We start from the raw sequence: 26,418 nt of genomic DNA on the forward strand, positions 1-26,418 counted from the left end.
ACACTAACTTCACTGTACCAGAAAAACACTGGGATCATAATCCTGACAGAACTGCAGAGAATGAAGCTGTGACTGCCTGCGACACTTATTTCAACCGATAAAAAAAAGCTCAATGCTAGAAAACCAGACATAGTAAAAAGACATAGTAGTAAAATGTGTCAGTACAGAGTACTATGTACGGAAAGACAAAAGAACATCAAGTACCAAGAGATGCAATCAGCGACCAAGAAAATGTGGTAGAAAGATGCAGAAATAGTTATATTGGGTGCTACTGGATTGATTAAAAAGAACGTTGAAGTGCATCTGGATATATTGCCCATACATATTGCACCACAAACTGCAGAACGCAGCTCTCTGACACAATGCAAGTATTAAAAGCATTAGCAGTAAGTCTGAGAGACTGAGGTCACATCCAACATGACCTGGAGCTTCTGAGCGAGGAATGAACAAAACAAACCCAGCTGAAGATATTACACCCAGAGAAGTGAAACAGGCCATGAGAGGAGGTAAAAGAGGAGGTGGACGCAGGGGGATGGGAAGAAAAAAGGGACAGAGGAAGAATATGGGAAAAGCACATGATGGGTGAGATGGAGGAGCCACCATTCATTGGGAGGAGAGAGCCAAACAGCAACCAATGGCATCTAGAAATTTCTGTTCCTTGCCTGGGGGAAAGGAAGTGTGAGGTTTTGATCTCCTTGCTCTTTTCTGGGCAGATTCGACCACCACAGATTGGAGATCCAATTGAGGTTTGCGAAAGCCTGGAGCTGACTGAACGAGATAGGTGGTGTCAGCTTTCCTGTGGACTGGAGCCACAGAGCCAGGATGTTCCCAGTTCTTTGAGGAGATCCAGAAGAATCTGGTGGATAGGGATGGAGGTATTTCCTTGGGAGCATCCAGGAAATGTAACAGCTCCATCATTTTATGCCTGTCATCTTGTTCAGTCTGTAATTGGAAGGGAACCAATTCAGACATCTCCTTCACAAAATTTATAAAGGAAAGGTCCTCTGGAGGAGAACACTTTCTGCTTTCAGTAGGTGAAGGTAGTGAAGGCAAATCATCGGTGTCTGGTGAAGAATCATCAGTCCAGGTGTCGTAGGGATCAGCACCTGCTCCTCTAGGAACTAGAGAATGGGGTGGTGGGATTCCTGAAGGTCCTGGTCTAGACTCTGAAGGACTCTAAGGAATAACAGGAGGCACCGATGAGGGCATCGATGGATGGCTCGGTGGTGCCGATGGACGCATCTGCACCGATAGATGGATGGGTGGCACCGGACGTATCTACATAGACGGCTGAGGCAGAACTCCCGATGGAGGGATGCGGAACGGTGTTTCTCCTCCCGATGAGGAGGCAAGCGAGGAGGGTACCGGAGCCATCGGTGACCCGGAGTTCATCGGTGGAAAAGCGGCCATAAGCGCTTCCATCCTCGAGAGCAGCGGTGCCAACGCTGCTGGAATCTAGTCAGTGGACGGTTCCGCAATCGGTACCGGTGTCGGAGGAACCTGGAGTCGATGCATCGCCTTGTCGATGGCCTCCTGAACCATCCGGTCCAGTTCTTCTCGGAGACCTCGAGCAAGCAGCTCCGACTCCAGAACACAAGAAGGAGGCAGAGGCATAGCCGGAGGGACCATCATTAAAGGCGGAGTCGCGGCTCCCGATACCCTGTCGGGTGAGGGTTGCCTCAGTGACCCGGTCGCCGAAAAGGTCCGTGCCTTTTCTGGACGGGGCTGCTTCGATAGTGGTGAGGTAGATGATTTTGCTCCCTCGATGATCCGAGACTTTCGTTGCCAGTGTTTATCTCTACGATCCCCTCGGTCCTGAGGGGAAGTAGAGGGTGTCAAAGGCCGAGAAGTTGTAGAGGGTGTCAAAGGCCAAGAAGTCGTCGATGCCGGATGGTCACCGGCCGGAGGTCGATGCTGGCGCGAAGTTGACTGTGCCGGTTCTGATGACGTCGATGCAATAGACTGTGTTGGGGTTTGAGCACGGAGGAGAAGTTCCATCTTCGCCATTCTAGCCTTGCGACCTTTTGGTGTCATAAGGGCACATTTGGTACAGGTTAGGACATCGTGCTCACATCCGAGACACATTACACAGACTTTGAGGATCTGTGATGGACATGGTGCGATTACCGTCCGGGCACCGGCGGAACCCCGCCATGGCCATGAAAAAATTGAGCCATGGTAAGGTCGACGGCCAGTAGGCTGCGAGGGCCAAACTAGACGATAATAGACAGAAAACGGGTAAAAAACTTACTGGAGTACCGCGGCTTGAAAAAGTTGGAGGGACCCCTGTGGGGTAAATTAGATTTTAGTAATTCCGTGAGGAAAATTCCTGTCAGGAATCTCTGCAGAGCTCCTTAACCACGTGGCTACTGCTGCGCGGAAAAAAGAAGACTGAAGGGGGACCCCCTGCTGGCTGCAGAGTTAGTGCCATGCTGGGCATGCCCAGTAGGGGCCAGTCAAAGTTCTGGAAACTTTGACAGACGTGTTCCGTGATTGGGCTCCATCCTGTGATGTCACCTACATGTGAGGACCACCATCCTGCTTGTCCTGTGAGAAAGACCGGTTTCTATTTGAGAGATGACCAACTGTATGTGTGTGAGAGAGACACTGAGGTTTGCTGTAAGAGAGATGGCGTGCATCTTTGTAAATGAAGCAGTGTAAATGTTCTTGCAGCTGTGTGGTGGTGAGAGCACAGTTTGAGTTGGGGTTTGTTTGTTTGGGTTTTTGTTTTGTTTTTAACACTGAGCATGTGTGTGTTTCCATGTGTCTGACACTGAGTCAGCTCAGCGAGTTGTGTGTGCATCTATGATGAAGCTTGGACCATGCAAGTTTGTGCCTGTCAAAAAAAGTTTAAAAAAAAAATCTGAAAGGTCAGATGAAAAAGTGATAAGAGAAAAACAATGAAAAAGAAAATATGACGATAACAGAAAAAAGAATGAAGCCACTGAGGAAAACTGTTGAAAATAAATGAGTGAATATAAGAAAGGCATGAAAATTTGTACTTGTATGTATTGTTTGTAATTTAGTAGCTAATCTGTATACATCATGTATTGGATGTGTTTCTTTTATGTTGCTCAAACAAGCACTCCACCTCAACAAATACCAAATTACAGAAAGAGGTGTCCAATAAGTCTTATAAAATACATCTTTGGAAATGGTATTAGATTTCAAATGTGCTTCAATTATTAAGCCACAGGCTTTTGCCTGCAATGTGCTTCAACCTGTATCAAAGCAAAAGCACTCTGGTTAACCTCATTTACCTTTTCCATTTAACCTCCACAAATTTTTAACATAATCCTAATTTTATTTATTACTTCAATTTAATTATTTTTCTAAAAATAGTTTTTTGGTTTTTGTTTTTTTACTTAATTCAGTTGTCTCATTGTAATTTATGCAGCTCAATCCACCCAACTCATAACCTCGAGTGCTTGAGAAGAAAGAAAGGAGAGAGATGACAAAGTCCAGGGCCATTAAATCAGAAGAAGGACGGAGAACACTGGGTGAAGTTTTGGGCGTGAGAGGGACTGAAGTTCCACCACCCCGTTGGCTCTCAGGAGGCGTGGGGAGAAGAATGCCAGGAATTGGAAGTGCAAACCAGAGGAGATGATGGCAAAGGAAAATGCTGGAAGAAGTCAAACTCAGGCAGAGACCCCAGGAGGGGAGAACTAGTGAGCCCATAGCATCTGCCCGAAAGGTAGTTCAGAACATGGCAGCTAGAAGAGTTATGGGCTGGCTGGATGGAGGAGAGGCAGGAGGTTATGACCATTCACCTCCAGCCTAGTTCCCAAGATGCCACAAGGACTGGATTTTGCAATCCTTGCCCCATCACAGGAGGCCCTAGGTAGAACCGTGATAATGGCTCTGTACAAATCATTGACGAGATTCTCATCTGAAGTACTGCATCCAATTCTGAAGGCCACATCTCCAAAACGATGCAGATGGAAGCAGAGGCAGTCCAGAAAAGAGGGACTACCAAAATAGCACCAAGTCTGCACCATAAGCCCATGAAGTGAGCCACAGGGACCTATATATGTATACCTTAAAAGAAAGGAGGAATATGAAGAGAAATATTCAAATACTTCTAAGATACAGCACTTTTCCAGGGAAAGAGAGGGGCCATGAGGTTCAAAGAAAGCAGACTGAGGAACAACATAAGGAATTTTCTTCATAGAAAGGTGGGAGGATGGTGCAGGCAAAAACCAGTCACAGAAAAGAAAATATTGGAAAAAGCAGAGGATCTGTCTTTGCGAGGAAGCGAAGGCAAAGCCAGAGATCAAGTAAGGTCTGCAGTACTGTAACAGGAAAGGAAATTAGACAGACCAGATGTGCCTTGAGGTCTGTATCTGGCGTCATAATCTATGCTTCCATGCCCTGAAGACATAGGAATTACATTTCCATAATTCTATTATACATTCTGAGTAAAGCAGCATGGTAGGAGTAGGACAGCATCAGGCATGGATGCACCAACCAGAAGAAAAGGAAAGCAAACTATTAGCTTTTTGCTGTCATTCTCTGGACTAACAGCTATCATCTGATATGCCCAAAATTGAATTTGAGGTCTAAATCCAGTGTACATACCTCATATGTCTGCTAGGTATTATCTCCAATTGGCTTCTCAGACATATATCACATCACAAAGTTATCGTACTTGCAAAGAACGATAGTTTTGGTTTTTTTTGTCCTGGCAATTTACTCCTGCTCTTGTGCTTCCATTCCTCAAGAGCAACACCTACCACTTAGACTCAGGCTGCACACATATTGGGTCCTGGAGGTAGCCATATAGCCTACGATGCCTGGCCAAGCAGTATTACTGCAGTGTTTAGGATACAAGAACAAATGTTTAAAATAGCAAGGGAAACCCCCAGGCAGCTGCAAATGAAGGCTCATGGCACCAGAGCCCCAGTATAGGCTTAATCTAATTAAAACTATAGCCCAAAGAAACAAGACAAAGCTCCCCAAAAATCCCATACTGTTTCTATTTCCTACTCCAAGTATGTGACATCTCTCATTTTTCTAAAAATAGAACCAAATTTCAAACTGCTGACAGTTTCTTTTTTTTTTTTTTGTGTTTTGCTATATTTCTTTGCCATCTATCTCCTTAGCTTATTCTTGCATGTTAAAATTAGCATGTAGTACGGCTCACTTTAAAGCAATTTTAATTTAATTCTATTTGTGAGATGTTTCAGAATTGGTTTTAAATTACCTAAAATTGCACTGCATGAGAAGTCTACATTGCTATTCAATTGCAAGCACTAATATTACCAACATTATCTGCAATGAAAAATAATTATTAGCAATACAGAGTATAAAAACACTCCCATTTCAGCCGATAAGGTTTAAACAGCAGCACTACTTTTGAAAAATCCTTATTTAGTATGTACAAAAATCTTGGCAATGAGTGAGCAAGAGACACACACACACACTAAGCGCAAGCTATCCAGAAAGGCCAGTGTGAAAAGCAGCCATAATGAGCTCAGAGAGCAGGATGAGTGACGGGAACTTAGCACGGAGCAAGATGGAATGCAGGCATAGCAAGCAAGATGAGACTAGAGCGAGTAGACCTGATGGGTCCAATGGCCTCTTCCCAGACCTACAACTACTTCAACTTTTCCTCGGAAAACAAAGCCCTGATCTTCAAAATCTGGAGCAGATGTGAGCACAACAGCTCAATGTCCCATAAATTACAGCAGACATTATCTAGATCCTCCAGTGTCTGACAATATTGTTTAATATTACTGCTTGAATAAAAACTTCCTCCGGCATTACCGCGAATGTTTAGCAATTTAATAAAGATTGCTTCCAAATTAACAGCAAGAGAGCTAACCAGGGTTGGTACCTATTTTGTATCTATGGGGAAAACATTTACTACATCTGGCCTCAGGTAGCAACTTAGATAGTGAACCCTCTCTGGGGCAGACACATCCCTACTGTACCTGAATTGTAGCTCACCCTGACCACGGTTCGGAAAAGCAACTCATTAAATCCAACGTCTAAACCTTGCCGATTTTACTCTGATTTATGAACGCCTATGGAGAGCTGCAAGAATGGACAGTAACCAGGGTTGAAGCCTTGATAACTGGAGCTACTGCTCACAAGTTTCAAGCTAGTGCTAATTCAACCATCCTTATCTATTTTACTTGGGAAACCGGCAATTTCCTGTTCAGCAAAAAAAGCCAGCAGAAATGACAAGCAGGCGCTGAGCCATCACATGCCAAGATTAAAGGAGTCAAGTTTGCAGAATGCTGCAAGCAGTTCTTCAAAATCAAGGGCTATTTTTTTTTCATGTATAATACATATCTAGTGCTATTATATAGCAACAACATTTAAAACAATTCTTTTCTCTTTACTGAACGTTAACAGCCCTCATGGGATAAGCAAAATAACTGTCCTCCAATTGGACCCTCTTGTGAGACCAGATGGCACTTGCAGAGTGGCAAGGGAACATTGCAAAATAACCAGAAACATAATTTAAAATAAAGATAGATTACTATCCAGATCACTGGCATTTTTCTTAAGCTGTGAATGCATTTACATCAGTTTTCAAAATGTATACCTGAATTCTGTACAGCAACAACATACAAGCAGAGAGGTTTAGGGAACTTCTGCAGCAATGACTGCCCATCACCCACAAAAGTATGAAGATAGTTACAAAGGCAATCCCCTTTATGCCTCTGCTGCAGAAAATTAACTTACATCTCTGAACCAAGTCATAGCTCATTTCAATATATCAGGGATCCATAAATACAGAAGCTTAATTAAAAAAAAATAGTTATTAGGAAACTAGGAGGGCAACAGAATAATTTACAAAAAAAAAAAACTGTCTTGGTGCCCCATCAGGCTTGGGCAGCTTTCGATCACAGGCTGTTTCCTGCTTCCATCATCAGGTGTTAACTTCCCATGTTCCTCTATTCCTGTCCTTGAGGAAAAAATACATCAGCACCCCCGCATCCTCTCTTGTGCAGCCACAACGCTAACGCCCGCTTGTAAAGCTCTTCAATACAAATCTATGACCTTTAGCTCAGGAAAATACCACCCAAAAAGTAATGATTCTTAGCCCCTTTATAATCCTGCCTAGAAATGTCTTCAAGCTAAATCACAAACTTCTTATAAAACTAATTAAGAACTAGATGTTAAACACTCTTTATTCTGGAGTTCAGCATGTGTGCACTTAGGGAATGAAGGGGTGCGGCATTTCAGGATAAGTAACAGAGGACTCTGCAGGTGCAGCAGAGCTGCAATGTCACACTTTGTACCTCCTACAAACCCTCCTATGCATAATTCAGTTTCCTCTGTATTATACTGCAGTCAGTTATCACAAAAAGAATTGCTGTATTTTTGATGCATGCTACTAATAGCACATTATCTTTTCTTGGCTAGCTAGCCTTCTCAGACTCCTGGGCCTCCAAGCTCAGAATCTGCTTAAACCAACTCACTACTCTTTATAATGGCGACAAGTCTCACATCAAAGCTCTAACATCTTTAAACTCTGCCAGGTGGGCTTCCCTCTTTTTTTTTTTTTTTTTTTTTTAAATAACTAACTTCTTTCAACTAACCTAGCACTACAACCCTCCAGGAACACGGAGTACAGTGCCCTTTGATACCAAGTACAGGTGTGCCATTGGGTCGGCCAATGGATCATGGTGTTTTATGATGTCTAAGATGATTCCTCTTCTGGGGGGGGCTCTGATTGCTGCCTCTGCATAAATCGGCAATCCATACTGACCCAAGGTGGAAGAGTCTGGTCTGGGAAAATCAAAGCCGGATCTTCAGCATGGTGCATAGAATGCTTCCCCCATCGGGCCAACAGATCAACCCTTTATTACCTTCATGGCCATGACATCTATCTAAAAACCAATAAAGTCCTTTTCCATTATCAATCAAATCTTCTGCGATTATTTATAATTTGTTTTTAGAAAAGGCAAACCAATCTATTAAGAAAACAAGCGCTGACATGAACAGCTTTTCTCGGATGTTTTCCCTACATCTACTAAAAACAGTCTCCTCCCGAACTGATGCCTGCTATTCAGCTTCAGCAAAAAACTCACATCCAGAAAACCCTTGTATAAAAATATTACAATGAGAAACAAGAGGGCGTCCCAACTGACAAATCCATGTCGTCTACTGATCCCCAAAAACTAACCTCTGAAAAGAAAATCAGGAAAAGTAGGATTTACCTCAATGATAAAAGGTCATTTTTTTAATGGCTTTAAGAAAAAAAGCAAAAAATGCTTTTATAACTGAAGTGAATGCAGGGGAGTTCCTGTTTATAAAACATTAAGAGGACAATTTTCAAACTGTTCACATTGGAACAAATATCACAGGTACTTTTTTTTTTTTTTTTTACTGTGGATTTTCCACTGATTGTCAAAGCAAACACAGACATTTACTTTCCATTTGAAACTTGTCATAGGCACAGGGTAACTGCTGCTACTGCCCCCTCCCTGAAGTAGGACCCTCGCAGGTCCATGTTCAGCAGGAAGCTGAGGGAGCGGAGGCAGCAGCAGAAGGTAAAGAGCACTGCTCAACGGATGGAGAAGACCCCGAGGGGGGAGAGAACGATCATAATGTCAGGGAGGGATGGGGTGAGGGACGGGAAAATGAAGATGCCAGCGAGGGGACGGTGCAGGGAAGGTGATGGAGTGCCATGACAAAGTGAACCCAGTGCTGGGTGCACAATGGCATAAGAAAAAAAAAAAAAAAAAAAAAGGATATCTGAGCCTACACACGTGGGGATTATTTCAAAAGTGCACACGAGCAAATGAGGGGCCGCTGGATTTCTGTGGTCTCAAAAGCTTGTGTGCACCACCATCTCTGTCTCGTTCTTATGCCGGCCCTAGAAAAGGCGGCACAGACCACAAACTGTCCCATTTTCTCCAGGACCCACACACGGCTGACTAATATACTCTTGCAGCTGCTCGCTTTGGCAGAAGAATCCCAAAATCTTGTAACTAAAATTTTTTAAAGGGAAATCAAGTGAAAGGATCAGCACTACAGGACAACTGTATATACAAATAGAACTGGAAGAGGAGGGAAAAGAAAAAAAAAATGACCAACTGAACAAGATGGAGGCTGGAAGTCATTAGGTACATACCTCCTAACGCAGAATAAGCAGAGACAGCCAGTCACAGAACAGAAAGGTGATAGGTCATAGGCCATAAGGAAAACAAGAAGGTACATTTAAACCACTCATTAAAATCATAGCCAAAACCAAACCAATCAAAACTCACAAATAATGTGGAAAAATAAAGACACACAGAAAAAATTTCCCCTTGCAAGATAAATGTATTACTTCTTGTGCAGAAAACTGAGCTGAACCTCTCACAGCGTTCTGCAACGGGCTCATGCAAAGTCATTAATATTACTTATCTGTAACAGACTGTATAAGTTAAAACTGATTTCTGGCTTTGTTGCTCATCTCTCAAATGCAAGATTATTTTTTTTCCTTAGTCAGGAAGACATTAGCATTCAAGATTCTTTTAAGAAATCATTCAGATTTGCAAATTCTGGGATGTCAAACAAGCATTAGACATTGTATTAATAATGACTGCTTTAAAGATGTTATACATGTTTCTAAATAAGATTACATTAATAATAAATCCACAGTAAGTCCATTACAGGTATATTATCCTACTTCAAGCAACTCTGTGGGAAGCAAAAATATAGAATGAATAGGTTAAAGTACCCTAATTTTCATTTACTGTAGAAATATTAGCACTATGCTTTTGATACCTTCATTTTAATGAATGTGTGCCACCAGTATAATTTGTGTTTAGCTGCTCAGAGTTTTTATTTAAATGATAAAATTTATGGAAGTTAAAACAAAAGGTAGTACAAGGCACTAAAGAAGGGTATATACTCGATAATCGCTGAGCAATGCACAACAATGCACGGCATTCAGAAAGTCATTATCTTACTGACCTAGTTTTAACAGCCAGCCTTCTCTGTCAGGATTAAAGAACGTGTGTGTTAAGTCATTCCCGTCATCTTCTGGAATTTTAAATGGCTCGTTTTTAATGCTTTCATACAAATTCTGAAAGATAAACGAAAGATATTCAATGAAAACATAAAAGATGCAGCTGCTGAAATCTGCTTGGTGATCAGGAGGCAATTCTGAAACTCCCACCTAAGTGCAAAATCCTGGGGTAATTTGTACCCCATATATAATGTTCAAAAGGAAAAATACACACACACACACACTTTCACTCTCAATACTGCCATGGGTACAGAGTGTCCGCAGACTTTTGCACCTTTTGGAGTGGGTGAAATTTTAAAGGTAAAATGCCGTGCACAGATTTAAAGATAAGATGTACATGCATTTTTTTCCAATCCCGCACAAAGTTCACCCACGTAAGAAGAGACAGTGCTGAGGGAGCTCATGGGATGTGGTTTCACTTTGTCCAGGTAATGCCGATATTCGTGGCCGGTTGGAAAGACTGTATGTCCGAAAGTTATCCACACATATTCAGCATAACTCTCACCCAGGTAAGTTCTGCTGAAAACCAGGTTAAAGTCACCTGGGTTGCTTTACTTGGATAGCTTTCCTGCTCGCTGGCTTACTCGGTACGGACCTCTCTATTTTAAAATGTAATATAAAGATGGAAAGGTTTGCCAGTGTGCCTTAGAAGTTTCTTATTCTTGCTGCATAATCTACCCTCAAACCACTGCAGGAAACGGTGCGGCTGTAGCTTGGACCTTCTTCGCTCTGTTGTCTGGCGGGAGGGCGAGGAGAAAGCTCCAACAGTATCTAGGGGGCACTAAAAACCTAAATCTCTCCCTGCCTTTGCCTCCTTGAGTTCTATTACTGATTTTACATCCTCCCCCCCCCCCCCCCCCCCCTGGGAGGCCATTTCATGCAGTCACCATCCTCTCCATGAAGAAATATTTTCTAATGTTATTCTACAGTCTACCCCCTCTACAAACAAATTAATGTTCCACAATACCGACCTCTGCGTCAGGTCTATTTTACAACTTACCCTCAGCAATTCCTCTGGAAGATCCCCACCATCATTAATGCCACGATTCATAGATATAAACCTCTCCACTGTCGGTTTATCTCTTACATTGGGGTTGTGCAAACTGGTATTGAGCATAATGATTGCAAAAGACAGAACATAGCAGGTGTCTTAAAAGAAGAAAAAAAATTGAGAACCATTACTAGTGTACCACAATAAACTCCAAAACAACTTTACAAGGTGTGTTCAAATGGAGAAAAAAAAAAAAAATTAATAGAAGCAGCCACTGACTTTATTGCTGCTAGAAAATAAATCCTGTTAGCAAAATGTTACACGCGCTATTCGTAAGGACTGGACTGCTTTAACCTCTTAAGAGGCCATGCACAAACTTGTGGATGGGCGCCCTTTTATTTTTTTTCCCCATAGTGATGGCCATACTCAATTTCCTCCCCGACCCTAAAGATCTCCAGCCCACTACTACAGCTTTCCTCCTCTACACCAACTGTTTGGAGGGCAGTCGCATGCCGCTGCCTCCTCCTGGCCTATGCGAGTCAATGCAAGCACACCTCTACCTTCTTCTGGCCTGGAAGGGCAGACCTTTCTTTCTGACCGCATAATGATGTAAGGCATTTTCTCCCTTCCAGCTTGCATGGGGCCGATGCAAGCACAATGTTAAGGGCCTTGTGCTATGTTCCAAGTTGGTGAAAGGGTATTAGGCACTCTTAAGTGAACCTTCAGCCTTGGATCCCCCCCAGCCAAATCTACTTTCAGGCCCAAAAGGAGCCCCCCCCCCCTGAGATTTTGATAATTAAATTCAACAATCACGGCATTGCCACCATCCCTCCCAGAACAATTCTCTAAAAACATATATACAGAAACATAGAAATGACATCAGAAAAGGACCAAACGGTCCGTCCAATCTGCCCAGCAAGCTTATGGTAGTATCTGCCACACTGTATAGGTCACCCCCCTACTTATCAGTTTCTCAGACCGTAAAAGTCAGGGCCCTTGTTGGATGCTGTCTGAGTCTAATTCCCCTTTTCCCCCTGCCGTTGAAGAAGAGAGCAATGATGGAGTTGTATTAACAGTATGAAGGCTTAATGGTTAAAGGGTAGTAACCGCCACACCAGCAAGTTACCCCCATGCACTCTTTTCCTCATTTCTAGCCTCTAGCCTTTAAGGATCCACAGTGTTTATCCCATGCCCCTTTGAATTCTCCACCTTCTCCGGAAGGGCATTCCAGGCATCCACCATCCTCTTCCATGAAGAAATATTTACTGACATTGATTTTGAGTTGTTCTCATCATACTTTTACATATTTAATTTTGTTTCATATATACACACACAATACAAACGTGTTTCAGAAATCACATCGTAAGTAATCAATGTCATTTGTGATTTTTGAGGTTAGACAAAAAAAAACCAAACAAACAAAAAACTAGAAATACGTACTGCATTGCATACTGCAATCTCTGAACTGGCTAAATGAGCAAAATTAGGATGCTTCTCCTTACTACTCACTATAGAAAGAATTCAGATTCTGTTGTCACTTCAGCACAATGATACAGACTCCCTCCATTACCAATATTTTCAGAACATAAAGCTCTGCAACCTATACAGCAAACCTCCCATACCAAAACACAAAAAGTCTCAGAACTTAAACAGCAACAACCCTGTATGAAAAGGAAACACTGCAAATATATTTCACCTGGCCCTAGAACATCAATATACCTCCTACTAGGAAAACAAAAACAAGCCAGACTTCTCCAGATCTCTACACAATGTATATGCTAGCATTCAGACCCTCAAATACAGAATACATGACCACAAATTGGAAATACATAGACACAAACTGAATTATCTTTGCTCTGTTGTCCACCCCACCTTCACCCCCCCCCCCCCTCTCCTGCAGATGGGAGGGGAAAGGAGAAGAAGAGAGGCTGGATTAGAGAGCAGAGTGGCTGCTCTTTGCTCTGCAGTCTCTCTTCTAGACTCTGAACAGGAGAGGAGGGGCTGGATTAGGGGATAGAGCGCCTCAATTGCTAAGCTGGGCCTGCTCCAGACTCACAACTCTCCCCCACTTTCCCTACATGCCGCCGAGGAAGGAAAGTCTGAAAAAGGAAACAAAGGGCTGTTTCTCTGCTGCCCAAGACTGCGGGACTGGTAGGCCAAGATTTAGGCTTAGGCAACTGCTCAGGGCACCCGATTTTAAAGGCACCAAATATCCAGGCCAAGGAGTAGTCTCCATCTTACTTTAAAGCCTTATGCTGGTACAGCTTCAAAGGGGCACCGCCATGGCACTCTGCCTATGGGCACCAAATTCTGAAATGCAGAGCCCTGTGTACTAAGGCAATGGGCCTCTTGCTATGCAGGGCCCGGGACAGCTGCCCTTTTTGCCCACAAGTAAAAGTGCTGGATAAGGAGAACGATCAGATCAGGCGATTAAAAACCAGGATTTCACATGTAGCTTTTGCAGCACGGCAGAACATTCAAAGTCCAGCTCCATACATGAATACCGGCACTGGAAGCTTTAAATTTCCAGCGTAAAGAGAACACAAGTTAAGTCTGTGCACTTCTCTTCATTACCAGTGGATTCAGATAGGAGGGCGCTAGCCTGTATCTACATCGTTGCAGGCATATTTTTTTTGTACGCTAAGCTCTCTGCTGCATTGGTAGTTAAATTTATGCACAAAATCCATGCACACAACTGCAGGTAAAGCTGTGCACACTTGATCACATTGACCTCTTTTTAACCTCTGCCCCTGTAGCCACTGACTTTTCAATCCTAACTTTAGGAGCCTACTGAAAATAGGAGATAAATTTAAGCATTCAGCCCAGGTAATAGTCAAAAGAGCTAACTTAGAAGCTTAATTCCCAAAGTTAGGCACTTAAACTTTTTGAAAATCTGCTTCGTATTTTTTTTTCCATCATGGTTTTAAGGAATTTTTAAATTCCATTTTCCAAAAGCTGTCTTTCAGATTATCTCGAGTTCAGCAGAGGACATTTATAACTTGCAGTCTGCTGTCATAGGGAATGACTCCCCAACATTACTGAATTTGTGGGAAGTGCTACTTTGTGAGGGATGAAACCTATCGGCAAGATATCATGTTTTATCTGAAGTCAAAATTATAGGTATTATGCAACATACAATGCAACTGTTTTCTGCCTCACGGGTTCTGCGTGCTGTATGATAAACCTACCAATATGGATAAAATCTTCATGTTTATAACATATCAGCTTGAAATAAAGATCTGAGTCAGAAAGAGACAGAGAAACAGCTAACGGATGCACACATCAATGGTTCTCAGTTTTTTGTTGCTTTTTTTATTTATTATTATACACAGTGGTTTTGTTTGCAAGATAAAAAGTTCCAGACATATTGTTATTTAGTCATGGTGAGATTTCCGAAGGAAAAATGCAGTCATTCAGTAAATAAACTGCTAAACAAGGAATGATGGAACACATACAGATTTCTTGTAAATCCTGCAGGTTTTAAGAATTTGTTTCTTTATAATGAAAACCTCACCCCAAAACAAAACCAAACCCCAAACTCATGCAAACCCACACTATTAAGCAATTCCTAACCATGACTAACTAACCTGTGGACTGGAAGACTCCAGGGTTACAAAGACAATAGCGCGAGGCAAAAGCTTCCATCATTCGGTCAATTTTTTGAGCCTCTCCTGGAAGCCTGAAACTCCATAAGAACTGTCTGAAGAGACAAATGTAGAAGTCATTCATTCTTATACAGAATTCACATAGCTCTGCCGAAAATCAACAGCTCCAGATCAAATTAAATCTGTTTTAATTGTTTCATGCACCCAATCATTAAATTTAAGTTAGCAGACATCTAAATGAAATTTGCAAATAGTGAGAAGAAACTATTCTGATCAGGTACCTATTCCCTTTCTTTTGTCACTGGTCAATTTGAAAGCATCTTATTTAAAATGAATGTATTCTAATGAAAACTTTCTAGTAGAAACAGAATGTGCTCACCTTAAGGCCTGTACAAGGTTTAAATCAGCAAATTCATGGAGCTCAACAAAAGCTTGAAGGACTTTAATATTAAAATCATCTCTATGGAAGAAATGCAAACAGAATATGAAAAGTAAATCCTACCACAAACTGCTACAGTCCCTTACACATAAGATGAGAGAAGATGGTCGGCCATTACAGAATTTCAGCTATTTTAAGGCTATTACACTTCACCTTTGCAATATGCGGGAAATACTCAACACTGGCTGCTGAACTGCAAACTCCGCAGGTATTTTTTTTTTTTTTTAACAATGGAACTTTTGCTTTGATTAGTGCCCTGTTTTCTCAGTACAAATCACCATACCTAAGTTGGAATAATCAAGTCTATGGATGTTCCTCTCTCCAGCCCCAGAATCTGCACACACAGTGCCATACTTTTACCCACAGACAGGTTGGACTATAGTCAAATGCTTTTTTACCCATGGAAAGGACTATGGGCATTGCCTTCTATATGTTTAAAGTTGTAATATGAAACCAAACAACTAGAAAGCTATCAAGAACAGTATCTTAGGCATATTAAGGCATCAAATAATTTACAAATTACAAAGCCCAAAATCATCTTCTCACAGGGTTTTGTTTGACTCTGGAAGACAGCTGCAGGACATTTAATTATCAGCTGCATAAGAGGACCTGAAGCACTACAGTCAGTAAGAAAGTCACGCTGCTGCCCTGTAAAAACTCACATCTTTGAAGAGTTAAGAGCCCAATGATCTCAGATGCTAAACTTCATAGTGCCTATCAGCACTCAGTTAAAAGGACCAGCAAGATCCTGTAAATTTACAAGTTGCTTGTAAAAACTGTAGAAAAATTGAGCTGCTCGTAAGGTCTGTACCTATCGCTGTGCTGCCTGTAATTTTGCATCTCTCTTCCAGCTCCCTCTGATGTCAGGCATTTAACTGTAAAACAGGAGCTGGAAAGGGAACTCAAACCCTGGATTCCCACTTTGCTTCTCAGAGTGACAATGGAGCCAAGGGTGAGGCTCACCAAATCTTAAGGAGAAACACATTTGAAGAACGGTTCTGAAAAAGAAAACGCTTCTTGACAACTGTAGCAAACTGAATCAGGGCAGCAGCACTGGTCCTCTACAAGAAATCTTATTCATACATTTATCCGTGTGCAATATATTCAACAAGAAGTACTCTATAGCCTTATATTTTGCAACAACTAATTATTTCTTACAATAGAACATTTTTTCCCCAAATTACCTTTCTCCTAGATAATCTCCAATGACAGTTTTATTCAGTCCTTCACCTTTATAAAGAAACTGTGAAATATCTTCAGGGGTGTTCTGTAGCAGGTCATTTTCTATAAGAAACTGAATCCCCTAGTAAAGTACAGAAACAAAAAGGGAAATAAAATATTTATTTTTGGCTTGGGCGTGTCACATACGCGACGTAAGAAACATATGGCTGTGACATAATTCACTCAACAGAAAGGGAAGGCTGCATTACCCATCCTAGGTCATTAAGAGTTCACGCCAGCCGAGATGCTGTATAAGTGGCCCATCCATCAGAGGTGCTCAGTTTCATGGCATCTGTCTGCCACATTACGCAGACATTTCCGCTGCTCGCAGATATGATCAATGACCATAAAAAACGTTCTTTAAACAAAAGTGAAGGAAGTACCTTTTTGGGATCCATGTTGAATTTCTTCCTTCCCATAGCAATCTGTTTATTTCGCTGTGTTGTTTTGCTATTAAATGGGGAACAATTAAAATGAAAAGAAAAAAAATAAAAATTACTGTTTGTCCTGGTAAAATCATTTTTGCTGTCCTGCTTACACTGAATGGAATTAGCAATCGCCATCAAGATTGCTAAAAAAACTAAGAGATAATTGATTCTTTGGAAAATGTTTCCATTAACTCTGACCTAATTTCATTAAGGTCTGCCAGGCTGGAAGATCAGAAGAAACAAATATGCAGAGCTGACTTACCTTTCTTCTACACAAGTCAGATTATCGATTTCCGTCATCACCTCTGCTATTTCAAATTTCAGTCTCTGAGAATGGGTGACAACAAAATGAAGAGGTTAAAACCAGATGAGGGTGAGCCATCATTTACAGCTGGGAGCAAGGAAAAAAGCAGGCAGGATCCTGGCTGAATTAAAAAGAGGCTGAAAGAGTTATCCAGGGGTGGCCAACCACAAAACAGGCCAGGTTTTCAGCATATTCAATGAATATACATGAGATAGATTTGCATACAATGAAGGCAGTGCATGCAAATCTCTCATGAATATTCATTGTAGATATCCTGAAAACCAGGCCTATTTGTGGCTCTCGAGGACTGGAGTTGTCCACCTGACAGATCCTGGAGCAGAGAAGGGAAAAAGGGACTATTGGGCTTGTGTATCTCAGATATAAATACACAAAAAGCTAGCCTTTTTCAGTGGAAAAGTGGATCCAAAACAAAGGCTCATGCTACAAAAGCTATGGCTCTCAGCGGATAAACTCAATCAATGTAGAAAAATGTCTTTCACATACAAATTGAAGGACTAGTATATCAAAGCACTATTTCACTTCTTATCCTCTATATTTTAAATTAACGTACAAGATGTTGTCCTTTTAACTGGTAACATACAAGGTGTTATCACACCAAACACTCCAATAAAATATTTACCTCCTGCCCCCAATATCCCGGACCACTGCAGTGCTTCTACCTGTCTCGTTCTTCTCTGCTTACTCACTATAAGCCATCACCGAAAGCCCTCTCATCCCTGCTTCATGTGTCACATTTTGTGAAGCATACAAGACCCTAAGCCAGCCAAATGAACCTAGAAGGAACCATCTTCTTTTGAAGGTCTCACTACTCACAACAATCTTTTTATTCTTACTCATCTCAAACCTATCCCACTTTTTTTTTTTTTTTTTAATTCATTCAAATTAAATATCAAACTGCAAATCTATATCATCATTACCCTTAGCAAATGTCTCTTCCTTAAACCTTCGCCTGGATACAGTCCTCCATATCTGTTTGCTTTCACTTGAAAATTTCTAAAATTAGCACTGCTTTCTTTCTCCTGCAAGTCATGAATCTCCCACTACAAAACCAGAGAGACTCAATTCATTAAAATTATTAATTCTTCACAGATAACCTACTCTCTCTGATCTATCTTCTAAAGTATTTTTTTTCCTTTTCCATCTTCAATCCCCAGACAGGTGACCTTGCTAGTTCATGGGCTGGAGGGGGGTAACATCCTCTGCACTGCTTACTGGCGGGTAGAGCCTGCCACAACAGCAGCACCCGTCCACCTCCCCTTCCCTGGACCTGAGGGCACTTACTTGACCAGGAGGCCCCCCAAAAAGACAGAGAAACCAAATTCAGATTTCTTGTGCTTCAGCCTGAGCCACAGGGCTAGGATACAAGCCTCTCTTTCATATTATTTCCATGCGTACTATTTTACTTCTTCCTTAGGGTACCTGACAGATTTCACCTACTCCTTTAGGCTTCCAAGTCGTTTGGAACCAGGGCGGGTATCTGGTACCATAAGCTTTCATTTGCAACTACCTGGGGATCTTTCCCCTATTTTATAACCACTCCCAATTCACTTAGCCCAGTCGCTGCAGTGATGGTTTAGGAGGCAGGGCTCCATCCGGAATCCTACAATCACTGGCCCTAAATCCGGCCAGTAGGTGTCACTGTTGCACAAGAACTGGACTTCCCCTTCCCCCAGGAACTGTAGTGCTGCTTCCACAATACACCCAAGCCACAGCCAGCCTAAGAAGCAGAAAACCTGACCCAGGAATCAGATCCAGGTCCTCTACATATCAGCGCACCACATTACCACTAAATCGCCAAGCCGGTACAACTGTTCCAGCCCCTGATTTTTGCTTATTTTTCCTTCTAATTTCCTAGTCTTTATATAAAATTAAAAAAAAAACAAAAAACCCCAAACTATTTTCAGCCAACTCTTCCCACCAACTCATTTCCCCTTGTTACCTTATCTAAAATACTGGAAAACATGAAAACTATTTCCATCTGTGCACTTTACATTCTTGATCCTTCAGGATTTTATTAAATCCATCCAAGCTGACGCAGCACTTCACGTGTACATTTCCTCGGCTGAGCACTCTCAAATGGATTCTGCCCTCACCTTCCCAAAAGCTCATGGTGATATCTGATATTGAGAAAGGTTCCATCCTCCTACCCTCACTTCAAAACAGAAGAGGCCATTCATTCTCTTTTTCCAACCACTGCTTCAGGCTATGGTATCTAACACTGTATCCTCCTCATGTTTGATTTCTATATTCCCAAATCTGCATCTGGAATTAAACAAACAGTTTTCTGTTTGGTGCTGAGTGCTTGATTCTGCTTAAAGCCAAAATGCTGCTTTCCATAATGCCCAATTATCCTTTTTTCTTGTCTTCAGTCTGCATTCCAGGGTTTTGTAAATCATTTTGACATATAGTATGGATGACAAGGGCATAAATATATAACAAAAGCATAGTGGGACTTATGTGAAAGGGAGAATTTGTTGAAGACCAAAGGACATCCCATCTCACAGCCCCTTTGCATATAATTTAGATTAAAAAAAAAAAAAGCCAGCCATTTAACTAATTATTTCAAAAACATTTTTTAATAGTCCTGTGGATTTCACCTGCGTAATAGATATCCATGCATGTTTATTGGCTTATATTTAAGACAAGCACAACGATTCCTAAATTTTGACATATGATCATTTGAAAAGTTACCTCAATATCATCTATGAGCTCTTTTTTCCTGCGACGAATGTTTAATAGCTCCTCTCTCTCCTCCATGGAAAGGTCATCGGGTACTGAAAATGAAAAACAGATATTCACACATGTAAACATTTCTGAACAGCTAACAGGATCACCATGCTGTTACAAGAGAAGCGGTTCTATTAAGGGTTTACCCTGAATGATGTTTCTAGTGAGGATGTGTTTCAATTTCAATCCAAAACCATACAAACCTGATGTTTAGTTTGAAGGATCCAAGTCAGGAATTTGACTTGTCTGCCAATAAAAATTATGCATTTCATGAACCGATCCCAGATATTTCACTTATCCACTCTAAAACCATTAGATGACCTAAAACATGGTGAAATGATGAGAGGGAAAACAGCAACCAAACTTAAGTAAACAGGTGTCTCTTCCCTGAGTAGTACATTATGCTGCAGCACTGCAGGGCACTCTAGTGACAGAGAAACCCTTACACGCCTCCATTTTATTCTGTCTGTTTTTCTAAGGTGTGGTGAATTTAAAATTCAATTATGGGGGGGGGGGGGGGGGGGGAGAGAACCACACTCTGAAATAAAGATAAAAGAGACAGATGTAGAAGAAAGTAGTCCTGTGTTCTGGTTCCACTTTTAATAATATAAAATTTAAAGCCAAGTTTCATCCTTGCCCCAGGTTGCTGTAGGGATAAAACTGTCTTTCATCTTTGGGACCTTGAGATTCTAAGGAAAATTAAATTTGTGTTCCAATTCAGCCACATCTCGAAACCATACAGCGGCGCTCGACACAAACCACAGATGCTTCTCTGGAAAGGAACGTGCCTGCGACGGTATGAACTGCGCTACCCCGGACCCCTACAAAGGACGTTTCTTCTGTGCAAGGCTGGAAGCCTGTGGTCGGTTCAACCATGGAAGCTCACATTACAGCTGCTTGCCAGTCCTTGCCCTCGAGATACAATGAAAATAAAGAGGGGGGCCTTCAATTTCCTTTGCTGTGCATTTCCAACAGACACAAAGTCACAAGCCTTACCGTATCTGTCATGCTGGCGTTTGTTCTGGAGTCCACACTGTGCATGAAACGTAAGGTCATGCGGATTCTAAAATTTCATAGAGCCAACATTTTCTCCCCTAACTGGAAACTACTTAGTGGCTGACATTTTTCAAACATCTATTCTTATTTTAATAGACCAACTGTGGCTTACATTCATTAGTATTTCATAAAATGGATGAAATGGCTGAAATACTGCATACACTACTTATCGGGCTCAAAATATGCTAGTCAATTGTGAAAAATCAGAACGACAGGCTGCTAAGAAGAATCTGCTAACCTGGTGCCTTAAGAACTACCTCTTCCAGTAAGGACAACACTGCAATTTTACATTTTAACAAATATTTCTTGAACACTTTTCTTTGAAGCTGCAACAATCTTTTAAACTGAAATTGTTTTCTGAGCAATGAGGAAGTCTTATGGCTTAAGGGAAAGGCTAATGGTAAGGACACTCAGGTTTTTGGCTCCTGTTTAACAAGGCTAGCAGGTTGTTTTGTCACAGGGTCTGTGTCCTATATGACAAGGGACCAAAAAAACAAATATGCCAAAAGTTAGAAGACAACTGGCACAGCCAGCCAGGGGACCAGTGGGTGCACCAGAGAAACCATCAGGGAAGAAGTAGAGATATCATTTGAAGAAAAGGCCCTGGGAGTTATTTACAAATGACACAAAAGTATTCAAAGTAGTTAAAACACAATTGGACTGTAAGGAACTGCAGAAAGACCTTGCAAGATTGGGGAAACTAGACATCTAAATGTCAGATGAAACTGAATATAGACAAATGCAAAATGATGCACATCATGAAAACTAATCTTAACTACAGGTACAGGTCCATATTAGGAGTCACCACCCAGAAAAACGTATCTTGGAGACCTTGTGGACAATAAGTTGAAATCCTCAGCTCAGTGTGTGGTGGTGATCAAAAAAATCAAACAAACAGTTTAGGAATTATTTGAAATGGAAAGAAGAATAAAAACAGAACATATCACAATCCCTCTGTATAAATCAATGCTGCTGTTACTGCATCTTCAGCATTTAGAGCAGTTCTTGTCAAAAAAGATAGCAAGTGTTGCTTACCTGTAACAGGTGTTCTCACAGGACAGCAGGATGTTAGTCCTCACATATGGGTGACATCACAGGATGGAGCCCAATCATGGAACACTTTTGTCAAAGTTTCTAGATCTTTGACTGGCACCTACTGGGCATGCCCAGCATGGCACTAACTCTGCAGCCAGCAGGGGTCCCCCTTCAGTCTTGTTTAAAAGCAACAGGAAGTGCCGAAAAATAAAATAAGAAACGTAACGAACCCAACACTGCGGGGTGGCGGGCGGGTTTCGTGAGGACTAACATACTGCTGTCCTGTGAGAACACCTGTTACAGGTAAGCAACACTTGCTTTCTCATAGGACAAGCAGGATGGTAGTCCTCACATATGGGTGAGCACTGAGCTGAGGCTGTCCGAGTATGCACCAAATGTACCCAGGTGTGCAAAGGCACTAGGACTGGGGTGGAATTTGGCGGAGGGCATCCTGAACCCTAACGGGTAGGCGGAAGGGTGTTGGTACGTCAAGTTGTAAATAGGTTGCGCAAGACAGACTGGCCGAAGAGGGAATCTTGTCTTCCGGCTTTGTTTAAGCAATAATGGGCTGTAAAGGTATGGAGAGAACTCCAGGTGGCAGCCCTGCAAATGTCAGGATGCGACACCGAGCGTAGGTGTGCTACTGAAGTTGCCATGGCCCTCACAGAGTGTGATTTAACACGGTCTTGAAGTGGAATGCCCGCTTGCTGATAGCAAAAGGATATGCAGTCCGCTAACCAGGAGGAGGAGAGAGCCTGCTTACCCACAGACTGCCCCAATTTGATGGAATGGAAAGAGACAAACAACTGAGTGCTCTTCCTGTGGGCAGCTGTACGGTCTAGGTAGAACGCTAGAGCCCGTTTACAGTCAAGGGTATGCAGAGCCTGTTCTCCTGGATTGGAATGGGGCCTGGGAAAAAAGGTAGGTAGTATAATGGATTGATTGAGATGAAACTCTGATACTACCTTAGGCAAGAACTTAGGGTGAGTGCGGAGTACTGCCCGGTCCTGCAGAAGTTTAGTGTAAGGCGGATAGGTAACTAGAGCCTCTAACTCACTAACTCTGCGAGCTGAAATGATTGCCAAAAAGAAAATCACTTTCCATGTGAGATAGCGAAGATCACAGGATTGGAGAGGCTCGAATGGTGGTTTCATGAGCCGACCCAAAACCAGGTTGAGGTCCCAAGAAGGAGCCAGAGGACGCAGCGGAGGCTTGAGGTGAAGCAAGCCCTTCAGAAAACGTGTTACAAGGGACTGTACTGAAATAGGAATGTCCCAGATACCTTTATGGAAGGCTGCTACTGCACTGACATGCATTCTGATGGAGGAAGTTTTTAGACCGGATTCTAACAAGTGCCATGTAAAGGGGTCAAGGGATTTAGAAGAGCACCATGACTTAAACCTGTTCCATTTGTAAAGGTAGGATTTTCTCGTGGAAGGCTTCCGTGAAGCAATCAGGACACGGGAAACTGGTTCCAAAAGGTTAAATGGCTGAAGAATTAACTTTTCAACATCCAGGCTGTCAGGGACAAGGCTAGAAGATTGGGGAGGCATAGGCACCTGTCGTTTTGAGTGATCAGGAGTGGGTCCTTTCCCAAGGGAATGTGCCTGTGAATGGAGAGATCCTGAAGTATTGGAAACCACATTTGGCGTGGCCAGCGAGGTGCTATCAGAATCATAGTTCCCTTGTCCTGACGTAACTTCACCAGAGTCTTTGAGAGAAGTGGAAGTGGAGGGAATGCATATAGGAGACTGGTCGCACATGAGAGGGAGAACGCATCTCGTGGCTGATAGTGTTGGCTGAGAGTGAGAGAGCAAAAGTTCTCTACTTTGAGGTTTTAAAGTGACGCAAAGAGGTCTATATGAGGGTAACTCCATTGTTGGAAGATCGAGTCCGCCACTGAGGGGTTGAGAGACCACTTGTGCGGTTGAAAGATGCGACTCAGCTTGTCTGCCAACACATTGTCTACTCCTGGCAAGTAGGTGACCCTGAGGTACATCAAGTGGGAGAGAGCCTCCGACCATATCTGTGCAGCTTCCTGACACAGAAGTTAGGAGCCCGTCCTCCCTGTTTGTTGATGTACCACATGGCCACCTGGTTGTCCGTCTGAATCAGGATGACCTGATTGGACAGGCGATCCTGAAATATCCTGAGAGCATATCTGATTGCTTGAAGCTCCAGCAAATTGATTTGGTGTTTGGCTTCCTCTGGAGACCAAGATCCTTGTGTCTGCAGTTCAGCCACATGGGCTCCCCAGCTGAGGTTGGAAGCATCGGTGGTGAGAATTATTTGAGGATCTGTAGCCTGAAAGGGCAAGCCTTGGAGGAGATTGATTTGATTTCTCCACCAGGCTAGAGAATGACGGAGTGAGTCGGTGACGTAGACAATGGTCGACAGGGGCTAAATGGATTGAGTCCATTGTGACCTTAGAGTCCACTGCATGACTCTCATGGCCAAGCAGGCCATTGGGGTAACCTGAACTGAGGATGCCATATGTCCCAGCAGGTCTGACTAGGACCACACACCCCTTATAGCCCAGAGTAAGGTCATAAAAGGGGTGTGTCCTCTGTCTCCGCCAGCTTTGGAAAAGGGAATCTTATACATGACTGGTCTAAGCAGGAAGAAAAGTAACTTCTATTGATGCTTAGCAGGACATCTATTTTGATAAACACCATGAAGATGCTGGACCCTCAACATTGTTTGACATACTCCATGCTTATTAAATAGATCTTATTGAAATAAACTGAGGTAGGTTCTGCATCTCTGCAGGTGGTGGTTTATTTACCAGGGACCAAAAATACAATACATTTAAATAAAATAGCCAAAGAAAAATACCTAGCTCTCTTGAAAGAACTACTCACACAGGGGGTTAAGTCCTTCTACCTGACAGGACCAGGCTAGGCCCATTTGCCCCACAATCAAAACCAAACACACCCAAGATTGCCTCACACAGTGTTTTACTTTGGTCTTGTGTCTCTCCCCCCGGCCTCACAGCAACACACACTCTTATCCTTGGGGTCTTCTGCTTCCTCCCTGCTTGTCTTCCTATTGAGAATGAGGGATGGGTTTGGAGTCCTGGCCCTTTTTAGCTCTTGGACACACAAGACCATGAGATGTTCCATGCTGGGTCAGACCAAAGGGTCTTCAATCCTAGCATCCTGTCTCAGAGCATGGCCAATGTGGCTCATAAGGACGTTCTTGGCAGATCAATTCTTTGCTGCTCACTCCCAAGGATAAGCACTGGCTTATCCTTCCCCAGCTGGTTAACAGTTTATGGACTTCCTCCAAGAATCTGTCCATACCTCTTTTAAACTCAAATATCAAGGAAAAATAGGGAGAGAAAAAGGAGGGCAAAAAGTAAAAGAATAATCTAATCTAAGTGTTAAGCACATATAGCAGTCCCAAAATTGAACTGTGTAACCACAGCTGATAAATGACGGCTCCAGGCTTCATTAACAAGATCTGCTTAACACAATAAACAGCAACCTATAATTCTAACCAGCTAATTTAAACTTTTCTTCCTTTATTTCGAAATATGATGCTGCTTCTGACATTTAGCTTATTGGGTAGAAAAATGCAACCTGAAGATCTACAATCTGATCCAAAAATGTCTTTCCATGTCAACTACAGAAATGTTTTCCCTTTCTGTGGTTTAAAGTTTTAAGACTATATTAAGAACACTTTCACATCATTCCTCCTCTGTGCGTTCTGCTCCTCTCACTAAAATCATTTCTACTTTTAAACTAGGCAGGTTACAGGAACAAGGACCAGAAGTGCAAGTGAAAAGGAACCATCGTTTCTCTTCACAAGACAAACCACAGGAAAAATAGTAATTTCAAAAAGCCAGATTGCTTACCTCTTTATAGGTGTTCTCGGATATTAGCAACATAGCCAGCTAGCCTCCTGAGTCACATATGCTTCGGTGGCACTACTCGAGAAATATTTTTTCCTTTTGAGGGTATTCTGTACACCCCCGTTTTGTTTTGGTTTTCAGCTTAGACAGATTAAAATGCCTCTAATGTGCAGCAGAAGCCATACCGAATCTACTGTTCTGAATGACCTTTACACCAGGACTGAGCAGTTGCCAGTTTGCAAATATTTGCAGAACGCAGTAAAAATTATCACACTTGTCAAAGTTCACCCAGATGAGTCAAAAGCATTTGGACTATAACGAACTTTATATGTTAACAATTCCCTGCTAGGTTGTTTAAGAAGCACATTGATAAAGAATGAGACCTTGCCTTTGATACCTATTTATAAATATCTTTAATATCATGGCCTAAAAGCTAAGTATCTGAAGAATATTTGAGAATATTTGCAAACATTTGCAAAGCTGTTGAGTTCTCAGATTTGGCAAAGTAAAACCTGTGTTTATAACCATACATTATATTAAACAATCACAGATGTAACAGGCTCAGTTATTTTTCTGCATTTCTTTGCTTATTAAAAGACAGAATGTGACAGAGGACTTTTGCCAACTGCGCACAGTCCACGTCTCTACCATCCTCATCTGAAAATTTTTGTTGGTAAAAAGATAGAAGTTTGCTAAACGTAAGCCGACATGCAAACCGTAACTAACATATGGCCCTGGAAAAAGATCTGATTACATTTCTCCCAG

The 26,418-nt window shown here is 42.2% G+C and overlaps 1 protein-coding gene across 2 annotated transcripts in view; it reads right to left on the reverse strand.

Annotated features, from left to right (window-relative positions):
* The window catches only part of CYTH3 (cytohesin 3), a 75,887-nt gene that overhangs the window by 13,527 nt on the left and 35,942 nt on the right, over window positions 1–26,418 (reverse strand). The window contains exons 1-9 of one of the 2 annotated variants that reach the window (XM_029577697.1): window positions 25,657–25,839; window positions 19,674–19,756; window positions 16,920–16,984; window positions 16,613–16,679; window positions 16,193–16,311; window positions 14,949–15,029; window positions 14,552–14,664; window positions 10,974–11,122; window positions 9,919–10,030 (exon numbers count right to left, since the gene is read on the reverse strand). In XM_029577697.1, coding sequence (XP_029433557.1) covers window positions 9,919–10,030; window positions 10,974–11,122; window positions 14,552–14,664; window positions 14,949–15,029; window positions 16,193–16,311; window positions 16,613–16,679; window positions 16,920–16,984; window positions 19,674–19,739 — 772 coding nt within the window. In that variant the 5' untranslated portion in view covers window positions 19,740–19,756; window positions 25,657–25,839. Of the gene's footprint in view, window positions 1–9,918; window positions 10,031–10,973; window positions 11,123–14,551; window positions 14,665–14,948; window positions 15,030–16,192; window positions 16,312–16,612; window positions 16,680–16,919; window positions 16,985–19,673; window positions 19,757–25,656; window positions 25,840–26,418 lie in introns of those variants that run through there. The other variant, XM_029577696.1, reaches the window with a different exon arrangement.

This window comes from Rhinatrema bivittatum, chromosome 14 (assembly GCF_901001135.1).
Source record: "Rhinatrema bivittatum chromosome 14, aRhiBiv1.1, whole genome shotgun sequence".
NCBI classification, from domain to species: Eukaryota; Metazoa; Chordata; class Amphibia; order Gymnophiona; family Rhinatrematidae; genus Rhinatrema; species Rhinatrema bivittatum.